This window comes from Talpa occidentalis, unplaced genomic scaffold, assembly GCF_014898055.3.
Source record: "Talpa occidentalis isolate TD23 unplaced genomic scaffold, MPIMG_talOcc4v2.1 talOcc4.16, whole genome shotgun sequence".
Taxonomy (NCBI): Eukaryota; Metazoa; Chordata; class Mammalia; order Eulipotyphla; family Talpidae; genus Talpa; species Talpa occidentalis.
This window is the reverse complement of record NW_023601653.1, coordinates 14,180,279-14,192,510: the sequence shown is the minus strand read 5'-3', so window position 1 is coordinate 14,192,510 and position 12,232 is coordinate 14,180,279. Positions and strand designations below refer to the sequence as shown.

Here is a 12,232-nt window from a genome sequence, read left to right as displayed (position 1 = left end):
TTGCCTACTGCTCTCCTTAGTAGTGTATTTCAGTGGATCTGCTCTCTCTCAGGTGAATCCTCTCATCTGTGGCCTACAACCCAGATCTTGAATGCATAAATAAATAAAAATAAATCTTAAAAAAAAACACTGTAAAAGTTTAAGGATAATTTAAATAATTGACATCAGGAAACCTTTATAACTCTAAATGAAAATCCAAAGTTCACCAGGTATAGCACCAATAGATATAGTTGAGCCACAGTGATACTAAAAAATTGTATTATAAAATGTTATAATTGGAAGGAAAAATGAAAATTATCCACTCAATATATCCAGTACTTCAAACTGAGGTTCAGAGTGATTGATTAATGACTTGAGGTCACATACTAGCAGAAATGGAGAGATGGGATTTGAATTTTCCTATACCTGTAGAATGACACTGAGTAAAATCTTGCTAGAAAATTGATATTTTCAGAAAAATCAAACATAATTTTCAGAGAATATCCGCAATTAGATATTCAATGATATCTAGTCAAACCCCCAACTCATCGTGTGCATCTTTTTTTTAAAGATTTATTTATTTTTATACAAGAATTGGGGTACAGGCCAGAGACATGGGGGTGAGAGGATTCACCGAGACAGAGTGGGGAACAGAAGAGGCAGACGGAATGAAGTATACTGCTGAGGGGAGCAGCGGGCAAGACAGGAGAGTTCTCTCCCACCATTTGGGTTTCTCCCTAGCCGGCCAGAAATCAAACTCGTGCTGTAGTGGCTGCTGATTGCTTCATAGATTGCATCTTAACCCCTGAGCCACCAGGGAGGCCCTCATCATGAGCATCTTAATGATTACTATTCAATTCACTTAAGCTATCTTCATGTAGCACATTGCCAACAGAAATTAAAAAGTATGTCATGGACCACAGGGAAACACTTCTCAATAGTTAGAACTTCAGAGCATAAATTAATAACATTTACTAAACACTGAAAATCAAGGAGGGATGTGAATGCTAATACATACAGAGACAATATTACTTTGAGACAATATCCATTCAATTGGATAACTTGTCTTCCCAATGCCATGACATTGACCCCATAGTTAAAATAACCAAAGAAGCCATCAGTACTCCATAGCTTGAGTTGATTAATCCTGGCTTCATTCCTGATGACCCAGGTACAAAGAAGAAAAAAGAGCAATTCCTTTAAAAGATTAAGGTGGTGGGGATCTGGACACATTTTTCATGCTACAGAAAGACAGTACTACAATTGAAACAGATCTAGCAAAATAAAAAAGCTCCAAGTTAGATGACATAACACAACAGGGACTGGATGAAAAGAAATGTAATTTGGGAATTTCCACACTAAGAATCCAAGTGATGAAATAGTAAGTTTATGATATTTTAAGTGATTCAGATGTTTCAAAAATGATAATGTTAGATTGATGCAATAAATTTTAAGGTAGAAAATGTCATCATGATAAACAGTGACAAAAATACAGTGTTTCTTGTGTGCAAGTCTTAAGACTATAAAATATGATCAAATATAACTAAGCATTTTCCTCTATTCACAGACTAAAAGAAATCTTAGGTGGGAAAGCAAAATGTAACTAGCATTTTTAAGCAGTATATTACCACATCTAAAAACTGAAGTGAAATGAAATGATCCAGACAGATCTGGGAAGACTAAATTGGATCATCAGCGCAAAGTAGAAATAGGTAGGAGGAGGAGACACATATAGAAGGTGGTTTCTCTTCTGAGAGAACACAATATCTGAATCATTCAGGGGCCTCATCACACTCTGACTTTGGAACTAAACCATTAGGTTACCCAGCTAACCCACTGGGGAAAAGTGATAGTTTTGGCTCTACATTCTTTTATTTGGCATACTGTATCCTATCACAGCATTTGAGACATAATTTGATAATTTTCAGTTGAAAGCCAGGAAGACTATCATGAATGAAAATAAAATGCATTTTAATTAAATGATGGTAAATTAAAAGGATGGTAAAGTGGTTCACCTATGTGCCAGCTGCTTATTACAGCAAGAATTTAATAGGGGGGCCTCCCTGGTGGCGCAGCAGTTGAACGCTGGGCTGCAAAGCTTCCCGCAGCCTCTGCAGCGCCAGTTTGATCCCTGGCCGCTGGAGAGGGTCCCACATGGCGCCAGACCTCTCCTGCAGCCCGCTGCTCCCCTCAGCAGTGTATTTCATCAGTCTGCCTGCTCTGCTCTCTGCTCTGACTCTGGTGAATTCTCTCACCCTCCTATGCTTCTGACTGTACCCAGTGCTTGTATAAATAAAAAAATAAATCTAAAAAAAAAAGGAAATTAAAAACATAATAATGTTTAAAAAAAAAAAGAAGAATCTAATAGGGTTTCCCTCCACCCCATGTTAGGTGAAGACACTAAAAATGGCAGGATGGCTTTCAGTGTTTTACTCCAAACCTACACATGACTAAGATGGTTGTGTTATTTGTTTCATTCTCCTTGTATGATTTTGACAATGTCCAAGCAATTCTCTTGCATTGCACTCTGCATACATTCATCCTCAGCAATATTCCTACCAAGCTTAACTTGTCAGTGTTCCCACCTGGTGCCTCTCCAAATTCACCTAAGCCCAGGGGACTCATGGCAACATGACACAGGTATCATCAGACATAATGAACTTCATCACCTGTAACTAAACACGCAAGGATCCCAGTCCAAATAAGTGGCACTTACTTATGTCCATTTAAGGCTGCATGGTGTAAAGCAGTGTAACCCGAACTGTCTGTGCAGTTCACATTGGGGCCTCTCCAGATGCTGCAAATAAAGCACAAGGCAGAGTTAACGGTTATGCAGAATCGTGCTTTGAAAACCAAAAAGAAGCTTGATAGCTCCAGAGCCAGCAGCAAGTTACATATGAAAATCATAGCCATGTAGAAAATGATTGTCATCTTTCATGCATTCCTCTTGAACAATAACTTCATTTATTTGAGGCAGAGAAATTATTAGAGAATATAACTACCTTCAGAAATGATTAGTGAATGTAGCCCCCTGTCATGCATTGAAATTTGGATTCAAAAATTCCCTCCTCCTTTATAACATTACTTAATATTAGGAGCAATTAACATTCAGTTACCATATTCCATACCAAAGAATCAAGATTTATGACACTTGCCTCCTCCTTTTTAACACACTCATTCTGAAATGGCAATGATTTACATAAGTTACAAGATATTTTTGCACTACGGAAAGAATGTAGACTCTGCTTGCTGTTCAATTGCTACCAAGAATTTATAGTATTTCATAGTTGAAAATATAATTGAAGATTATATATAATTGAAGATTTGGGCTGATGTAAATGGCAAGAAGATTCCAACAGTTTTGAAGTTATCATTATATTACTATACAATATATATTTTGGATATAATATGTGACTATATTTTTTTTCCAAAGACAAAGTTTTTTTTTATATTTTTATTTTTCCAAAAATAATGTTTGGTGTAAGTAAAAGACTTTTTATAACTTAATAAGGGAATTGTTAAGAAATTTTTTCCAGTTTATTCAAATTCTGGTGGTATTACCAAATAACATCTTTTGACACAAAATATGTAAATGCATACTACCAAAGTCTTATAGAGGGTCTCGATGTTAATGTGTTTTCCTTTCCATTTCCTTGCATTTTCCCCCATACCTTATTTTGCTTTCTCCCTAATTTGTTGTTTTCTAATAGTAAGTTTTAGTCTGTACATTATATAACCTACCCAGTATGTGACTATATTTTTTAAAAGTTCATTTTATACCTGATCATCACAAAGATCAGCTTTTGAAACAATAAGGCATGGAAATACATTTTCCAAAAGTGAACAAAAAAAGTTATCTGATGTTCATGATGACATTAACATCATCAAAACTAACATCAAATGACTAACTCACAAAATAATTACTGAAAGTCAATTGTATGTCATATATGAAGCCAGGCACTAAGAGTAAACAATCATTAATTCAAGGCTTTTCTTTACAAGAAAAGAGGCTAATAGAGAACACACACACATTAGCTAATAATTACAAACTAGTGAGGCAATGGAGGAACCAGAGAAACACAGGAATCTCTGAGAACGAATCCATATTCCAAATGGGAGATCATAACAGACTTAAACTAATGCAGGACCAGAAAAAGGAATAGAATGCATTGATCAAATAGTAACTGACAGGACAAATAAATCGGATTGCAGGGATCAGTTGAAGAAAGGAGGAAGTAGTACACTAGAATAACTCAGATTAGTGAACTATTCTGGTATACTATTCTAGTGTACTATCCTAGTGTACTAGCTCAGATATAGATGACTGGAAGGAAAATGACAATATTATTACGATATGGAAAGGGGATGTAAATCTGCTTAGGAGCAGGCAGCGCAGATGGAGAACAATGACTTCAGATTCAGAGACACTGAACTTTAAGTACCTGATATTGAGCTCAGCTACAAGGTCTGTGGGTTTCACTATTATCCCACCCATGGCAAGTTCAATAGCACAGTCAAGGTTGAGAATGGGAACTGAGACATCAATGAAAATCCAAGAACAAGATCCCACATCAACTGGGGTGATGCTGGTGTTGAATATGTTTTGGACTCACTGGTGTCTTCATTACCTTAGAGAAGACTGGAGTTCACTTGAAGGGTAGAAACAAAAGGCTCAACATCTCTGCCCCTTCTGCTGGTTCCCCTGTTTGTGATGGGCATAAGAAGTATGGCAACTTCCTCAAGATTGCAGCTGTGCCTTCCGTAGTACAAATTGCTTGGCCACCATGCTCAAGGCCCTCTATGACAACTTTGGCATCATGGAAGGACTCATGAATACAGTCCAACTCATCTCTGCCACCCAGAAGACAACGATTGGCCCTCGGGAAAATATACATGACAGCCATGGGGGTTCCCAGAACATTATCCCTATATTTACAGGCACTTCCAACTGTGGGCAAAGTCCTCCCAGAGCTAAATGGAAAGCTCACTGCCACAAGTGACTATCAATGTGACAGTCATGGATGTGTCCTGCATCTATGCTCTCTGGAGACCTGTCAAATATGATGACATCAAAAAGTTGATGAATCAAGCATCGGAGGGCTCCCTAAAGGAAATCCTAAGCTACACTGAGACTAGGTTGTCTCCAAAAATTTTAACAGTGATACCATACTCTTCTATCTTCAATGCTGGGGCTGACATTGCCCACAAAAACCCCTCTTTCAAGCTTAATTCCTAGTATGACAATGAATTTGGCAACAGCTATAGGGAAATTGACCCTATGGTCCACATAGCCTCCAACAAGTAAGAGATACCTGGATCATCAGTCCCAGACAGGACATGAAGGGAAGAGAGAGACTCTCAGTTGCTGGGGACCCCTTGCCCCAGTTTGATCACTCAACACACTGAGAACTCTCATCTTCCATGAAATTTCCATCCTATGCCCCCTGAAGAAGGGAGAGAATCCTACTTTGTCATGTACCACCAAAAAGTACACGTGCACGCACACACGCATACTAAAGATACTAGTCAATGCACTGGCTAGAAATGCAACATGATAAACAAATAAAAGGGATCAAGGTTGTAAGGAAAAAGGAAAATCTGCCTTTCTGTGAAGAAAACATAATCATGTACGTAGAGACATGTATGAAATATATCAAAGTAACTACTAAAATTAAAAATTGTATTTAATTAGGAGCAGCTGTGTGAAAAGTATAAAGAACTCTTCGACCTATTTTTGCAATACTTAGGCAAATGTGAATTTATTTCTAAGTAAAATATCTTTAAAAGAAAAGCTAATTCAAAAAAATTACTAAAAATTTTGCTGCAAATTCCTTTAAATGTCTATGTATTTCTTTAAGGAAAAGTAATAAAATGCAAAGGAAGAAAAGACAGATTGTGAAGAGTCTTGTAATAGTTTATGCTAAGTTACTATTCTGCAGGCAATTTGGAACTACAGAGTTATCAGAAAGATATTAAGAATGTTTCTGACATGACTGGGTCTGCATTTTTTTTTAAATAATAAATTTTATTTTTATATTCCCCATACAATTGCAGCCCCCCCCATTCTGACTCCAATCCCTCCCCTCCCGCCCCCGCCCTAAATATGTCTCTGGTTCATAGTTTTTTGTTGATTTTGATTTTCACTTTCTTATAGTTATTCATTTTCCTGGTCCCTTATTTAAGTTTTCTAGATTCCTGCTATGAGTGAGACCATCCGGTATTTTTCTTTTTCTTTCTGGCTTATTTCGCTGAGCATGATCCCTTCCAGTGCCATCCATGTTGCTGCAAATTGCATGTGTTTATCTTTTTTGAATGCTGAGTAATATTCCATGGTATATATGTACCACATCTTCTTGATCCAGTCATCTATTTTTGGGCATTTGGGCTGTTTCCAAAGCTTAGCTATTGTAAACAGTGCTGCTATAAACATAGGGGTGCAGGTGTTCTTTGGAATTGATGTTTCTGTGTCCTTTGGGTAAATACCTAGGAGTGGAATTGCTGGATCATATGGAAGCTCTATGTTTAGTAGGTCCAGAAATCTCCACACAGCTCTCCACAGTGGTTGGACCAGTTTGCACTCCCACCAACAGTGCAGAAGAGTTCCTTTTTCTCCACACCCTCGCCAACATTTGTTGTTGCTAGTTTTTTTAATATGTGCCATTCTCACTGGTGTAAGATGGTATCTCATGGTAGTTTTGATTTGTATTTCCCTGATGACAAGTGATGTTGAACATTTTTTCATATGTCTGTTGGCCATTTGCATTTCCTCTTCAGAGAAGTTTCTTTTTAGCTCTTCTGCCCATTTTTTGACTGGATTATTTTCTTTGTTGTTGTTGAGTCTCATCAGCTCTTTGCAGATTTTTGTGATCAGCCCTTTATCATTAATGTTGGGTGCAGAAATGTTCTCCCAGTTGGTGGGGTTTCTCTTTGTTTTTGTTATTGTCTCTTTTGCTGTGCAGAAGCTCTTTAATTTGATGTAGTCCCAGCTGTTTATCTTTGCCTTCACTATCACTACTTTGGGTGATGTGTCTGTAAAGATGTCTTTGATGTGCAAATCACGTAGTGTTTCGCCTATATTTCCTTCTATATATTTTATGGTTTCAGGTCTTATGCCTAGTTCTTTAATCCATTTTGAGTTGATTTTTGTGTATGGTGTGAGGTAGTGGTCAAGCTTCATTCTTTTGCATGTAGCGACCCAGTTTTCCAGCACCATTTATTGAACAAACTTTCTTTGCTCCAATGCATAGTCTTTGCTCCTTTGTCAAAGATTAGTTGACCATATATCTGTGGGTTTATTTCTGGATTTTCTATTCGATTCCATTGGTCTGTATGTCTGTTCTTGTTCCAATACCATGCAGTTTTGATGATTATGGCTTTGTAGTATAGTTTGAAGTCTGGGAGTGTGATGCCTCCATTTCCTTCTTTTTTTTTCAGTAGAGCTTTGGCTATTCAGGGTTTTTGGTGATTCCATATGAATTTCATCAGTAATTGTTCTATTTCTTTGAAGAATGACATTGAAATTTTGATTGGAATAGCATTGAATCGGTATATTGCTTTTGGTAGGATGGCCATTTTAATAATGTTTATTCTTCCAATCCATGAGCAGGGGATGTCTTTCCATTTCTTTGTGTCTTCTTCTACTTCCTTTAACAGTGTTTTATAATTTTCTTTGTATAGGTCCTTTACCTCTTTTGTTAGATTTATTCCCAAATATTTTATTTTTTTTGTTTCGATAATAAAAGGGATGGTTTTTTTTATTTCTTCTTCTTCAGATTTATTGTTTGTGTATAGGAAGGCTACTGACTTTTGCGTGTTGATTTTGTATCCTGCCACTTTACTGAATTGATTGATAAGTTGAATTAGTTTTTCTGTGGAGTTTTTGGGGTTCTCTATGTATATTATCATATCATCTGCAAATAGTGATAGTTTGACTTCTTCTTTTCCTATTTGGATTCCTTGGATGTCTTTCTCTTGTCTTATTGCTCTGGCTAGGACTTCCAGCATTATATTGAAAAGCAGTGGTGAGAGTGGACATCCTTGTCTTGTTCCAGATCTTAATGGAATTGCTTTCAGCTTTTCACCATTGAGGATGATACTGGCTGTTGGCTTGTCATAGATGGCCTTTATGATGTTGAGGTATGTTCCTTGTATCCCAAGAATTTCAAGGGCTTTTATCATGAATGGGTGTTGCACTTTGTCGAAAGCTTTCTCAGCATCTATTGATATTATCATATGGTTTTTATATTTCTTTTTGTTGATGTGTTGGATAACGTTGATTGATTTTCTGATGTTAAACCATCCTTATGTCCCTGGAATGAATCCTACTTGGTCATGGTGAATTATCTTATGGATACATTGTTGGATTCTGATAGCTAAAATTTTATTGAGGATTTTTGCATCAGTGTTCATTAGGGAGATTGGCCTGTAGTTTTCCTTTTTTGTGTTGTCCTTATTCGGTTTTGGTATTAGTGTAATGTTGGCTTCATAGAACGTGTTTGGTATTGTCCCTTCCTTCTCAATTTTTTGGAAGAGTTTGTGAAGGATAGGCACTAATTCGTCTCTGAATGTTTGGTAGAATTCATTTGTAAATCCATCAGGTCCTGGGCTTTTGTTTTGGGGGAGGTTTTTGATTACCATTTCAATTTCGCTGCTTGTAATTGGTCTGTTTAGGTGTTCTATTTTTTCTTTATCTAGCTTTGGGTGATTGTAGAGTTGTAGGAATTTGTCCATCTCCTCTAGATTGTTGAACTTGTTTCCATATAACTGTTCATAGTAGTTACTGATTATTCTTTTGATTTCTGCTGTGTCCATTGTGATTTCTCCTCTTTCATTGATGATCCTGTTTATTTGTGCTTTCTCCCTTTTTTCCTTTGTGAGCCTGGCTAGGGGTTTGTCTATTTTATTGATTTTTTTCAAAGAACCAGCTCTTGGTCTCATTGATCTTTTGGATTGTTTTTTTAGTTTCAATTTCATTTATTTCTGCTTTGGTTTTTATTATTTCTTTTCTTCACTGGTTTTGGGGTTTTTTTGTTGTTCTTTTTCTAGATCTCTGAGCTTTGAGATTAGGTTTGAGTTCTTTCTTGTTTTTTGATGTGAGCTTCTATTGCTATATATTTTCCTCTTATTACTGCTTTTGCTGCATCCCATACATTTAGGATATTAGTGTCCTCCTTGTCAATCAATTCAAAGAATTTTTTAATTTCTTCTTTGATCTCCTCGTTAGTCCAGTGGTCTTCCAGTAGTGTGGCTTTTAATCTCCATGAGGTAGGATAGTTCCTTGCCTTCTTTTTATGGTTTATTTCTAGTTTGATGCCTTCATGGTCAGAAAAAATGGTTGGTATGATTTCAATCTTGGTATATCTGTTGATGTTTGTCTTGTGGCCCAGTATGTGATCGATCCTGAAGAATGATCTATGTGCGCTTGAGAAAAATGTGTACTCCGTTTTTTTTGGGTTTAGTGTTCTATAGATGTCTGTTAAGCCCAAATGCTCTAGGTCCTTATTTAGCACTTTAGTTTCTTTACTTATTTTTTGTCTTGTTGATCTATCCATTGTTGATAGTGGTGTGTTGAAGTCTCCCACTACGTATGTGTTTTCTCTGATGTCTGTTTTCAAAGAGGACAACAGTTGTCTGATATATTTTGGTGCTCCTTCATTTGGTGAGTATATGTTAAGGAGTGTTATTTCTTCTTGAAGTATTGTCCCCTTGATCATAATGTAGTGACCATTGGGGTCTCTTTGTATTTTTTTGAGTTTGAAGTCTGTTTTATCTGATATAAGAAAGCTGTTCCTGCTTTCTTTTTTGGTCCATTTGCTTGTAGGATTGTTTTCCATCCTTTAACTTTAAGCCTATTTTTATCTTTTGTAGCTAAATGTGTTTCCTGGAGACAGCAAAAGGTTGGGTTTTGTTTCTTAATCCAGGCTGCGACTCTGTGTCTTTTTATTGAAGAGTTTAGTCCATTTACATTTAGAGTTAATATTGATATGTTAGCATCTGTATTTGCCATTGTGTTTGTCTTTCCTTTGATTTTATTTATTTATTCTTTTAATAACTTTTTTTTTTTGGTCTTCTTTTGTTGTTATTCATCCCTCTGAGGTTCTGGCTTTAGGATTCCTTGTAGTATTTTTTGGAGTGGGGGTTTAGTCGTAATGAAATTCCGGAGTTTCTCTTTGTCTGGGAAGGTCCATATTCTTTCTTCAAAGAGGAAGGAGAGCTTTGCGGGATAGAGTATTCTTGGTTGGCATCTGCTTTCTTGGAGTCTGTTGACTATGTCCCTCCACTCTCTCCTTGCCCGTAGTGTTTCTTCAGAGAAGTCTGATGTCAGCCTGATTGGTTTTCCTTTGAATGTTATCTGTTTCTTCCCTCTTGTCAGCTTCATTATTTTTTCCTTGTCCTGGATTCTTGGGAGATTTACTATTATGTGTCTTGCTGTGTTTTTCCTTTCGTCGTGGAAGTTTGGTGTTCTTCTTGCTTCTTGTATATCAATTTTCAGCTCCTTCTTCGCATTTGGGAAGTTCTCTTCAATTATCTCCTGGAATATTTTCTCTGTTCCTACATCTCTCTCCTCTCCTTCTGGAATTCCTATAACTCTTATATTTCCTTTCCTCATGGAGTCAGATAGTTCCCGAAGTCTTTCTTCGTTCTTTTTCCTTCGTACTTCTCTTTCCTTTTCAGTTTTGGTTCTTTTTATTTCTGTGTCTTCAAGAGTACTTATTCGTTCTTCCATTTCATCTATTCTGCTTTCATTGCTTTTCCCAGAGTTCTTTAGTTCCTCCATTAATTCTTTGATCTCTTGCATTTCTTTTACTTCCCTCTTTAGGGACTCAATTTCATTCTTCTGACCACTGTTTTCCCTTTTTAGGGACTCAATTTCATTCTTCTGACCATTGTTTTCCCTCTTTAGGGACTCAATTTCCTTCTTCTGATCATTGTTTTCCTTTATGACTTCTGCCACTTTTTTAATCAGGGCAATTTTAAATTCTCTTTCTGGAAGGCTCAGAAGTTCTTCCAAGTTACTGTCGTTGCAATCCGGAGGGTGGTTTTCTTTTTGTGGTGTGCTTCTTTCCTGAGGCGTTGTTAGGTTGCGTGTGGTTCTTCTACTCCCTACTGTCTGTTTTCTAATTTGTCGTATGCATTGGGACACTGTGTTGCTCGGACTGGCTGTCATCTTGGGTGAACTTCTCCGCTCCCCTCTGGCTCCTCCAGGAACCATCTCTGGCTTCTGGGGGGGCTTTCTGCTGGTTTCAGGAAGTCTTTACTGAAGAAATGTCCCTTTTCTAAACTGGCGAAGCGGGACGCAGTCCCTGCACATCCGGTCTCAGGCACACACTTCTGTGTGCCTGGTCTGCCCCGGACGTGGGTGCCTGCTCCCTCTGTGGGCTCCGACTGCTGGTTGGAAGGGGACTGGCATGGGCTAACTTCCCAGCTGGCCACTGGGTCCTCCAGAAGCCTTCTGCTCTTTTCAAGAAGTCTTAAGAAATTTCCCTGTTCTATGGGGTGTTAGTGACTTTTTTTCTGGTCTCTAGGTGGTGCCAGAGATCTCTCCTATTGTCCTTGGGGGGCTGTTTTTCAACCCCCCCACCCCCGTGAGACAGGGAACTGAGAGCGAGAATGGTAGGGTACACCTCAACGGCTTTGGGGTGCTGTGTCTGCCTTGTGCCCCACCTTCGTGGAGAACCCACGCCCAGAATTTCGTGCCCCGGGTCTCAGTTCAAAGCCCTCAGGTCCAGGACGCGGGCTGTAGCCCAGTTTAGTGGCGCGGGAATGGCGCCTTTTGCACCCCGCTCCCGTGTCTGGGCGCCTGGTTCCTGCTCACTCAGGGAGGGACTTTCACCCCAGTGAGGGCCTCCGCGTGTCTCCCCGCAAGCCTAGGTCGCAGGCACAGGGACCTGGGCAGCTGGGATCCCGGTCTGCGTTTTCTTTTCAAGCGCGCCAAGCGCGCCACTTTCCCGCGCCAGCTTACCGGCAGCCCGGGCTGTGTGCGCGTCTCCCGGGGTCTTTGTTCTTCTCTAATGGCGCCCGGAGCCGTTCGCTCACCGCCGTGGCGAATCCTGCAGGGTTCTCCCCAGCTCCCGTTCACGGGGTGTGGTGGCTGCAATAGTTCCTTTCCACTCCCAGTCCCGCTTGCTGCGTCGTTTGCTCTTGTGGGCCATTTTGGTTTGTTGTTTCCTCCTCTCTGCCGGTCGGAGAGTGCCGCCTCTGTGGGCGGGGGAGGGGAGCAGGGTTCTGTGCTTCCCTCCCTTCTGGTCCTCTT

At 39.0% G+C, this 12,232-nt stretch overlaps 1 protein-coding gene across 1 annotated transcript in view; it reads right to left on the bottom strand.

The window, feature by feature from the left end:
• The window catches only part of ANKS1B (ankyrin repeat and sterile alpha motif domain containing 1B), a 793,190-nt gene that overhangs the window by 699,213 nt on the left and 81,745 nt on the right, over positions 1 to 12,232 (bottom strand). The window contains exon 2 of the mRNA XM_037513805.2: positions 2,696 to 2,776. Within this exon, the coding sequence (XP_037369702.2) occupies positions 2,696 to 2,776 (81 nt within the window). The remainder of the gene's footprint in view (positions 1 to 2,695; positions 2,777 to 12,232) is intronic.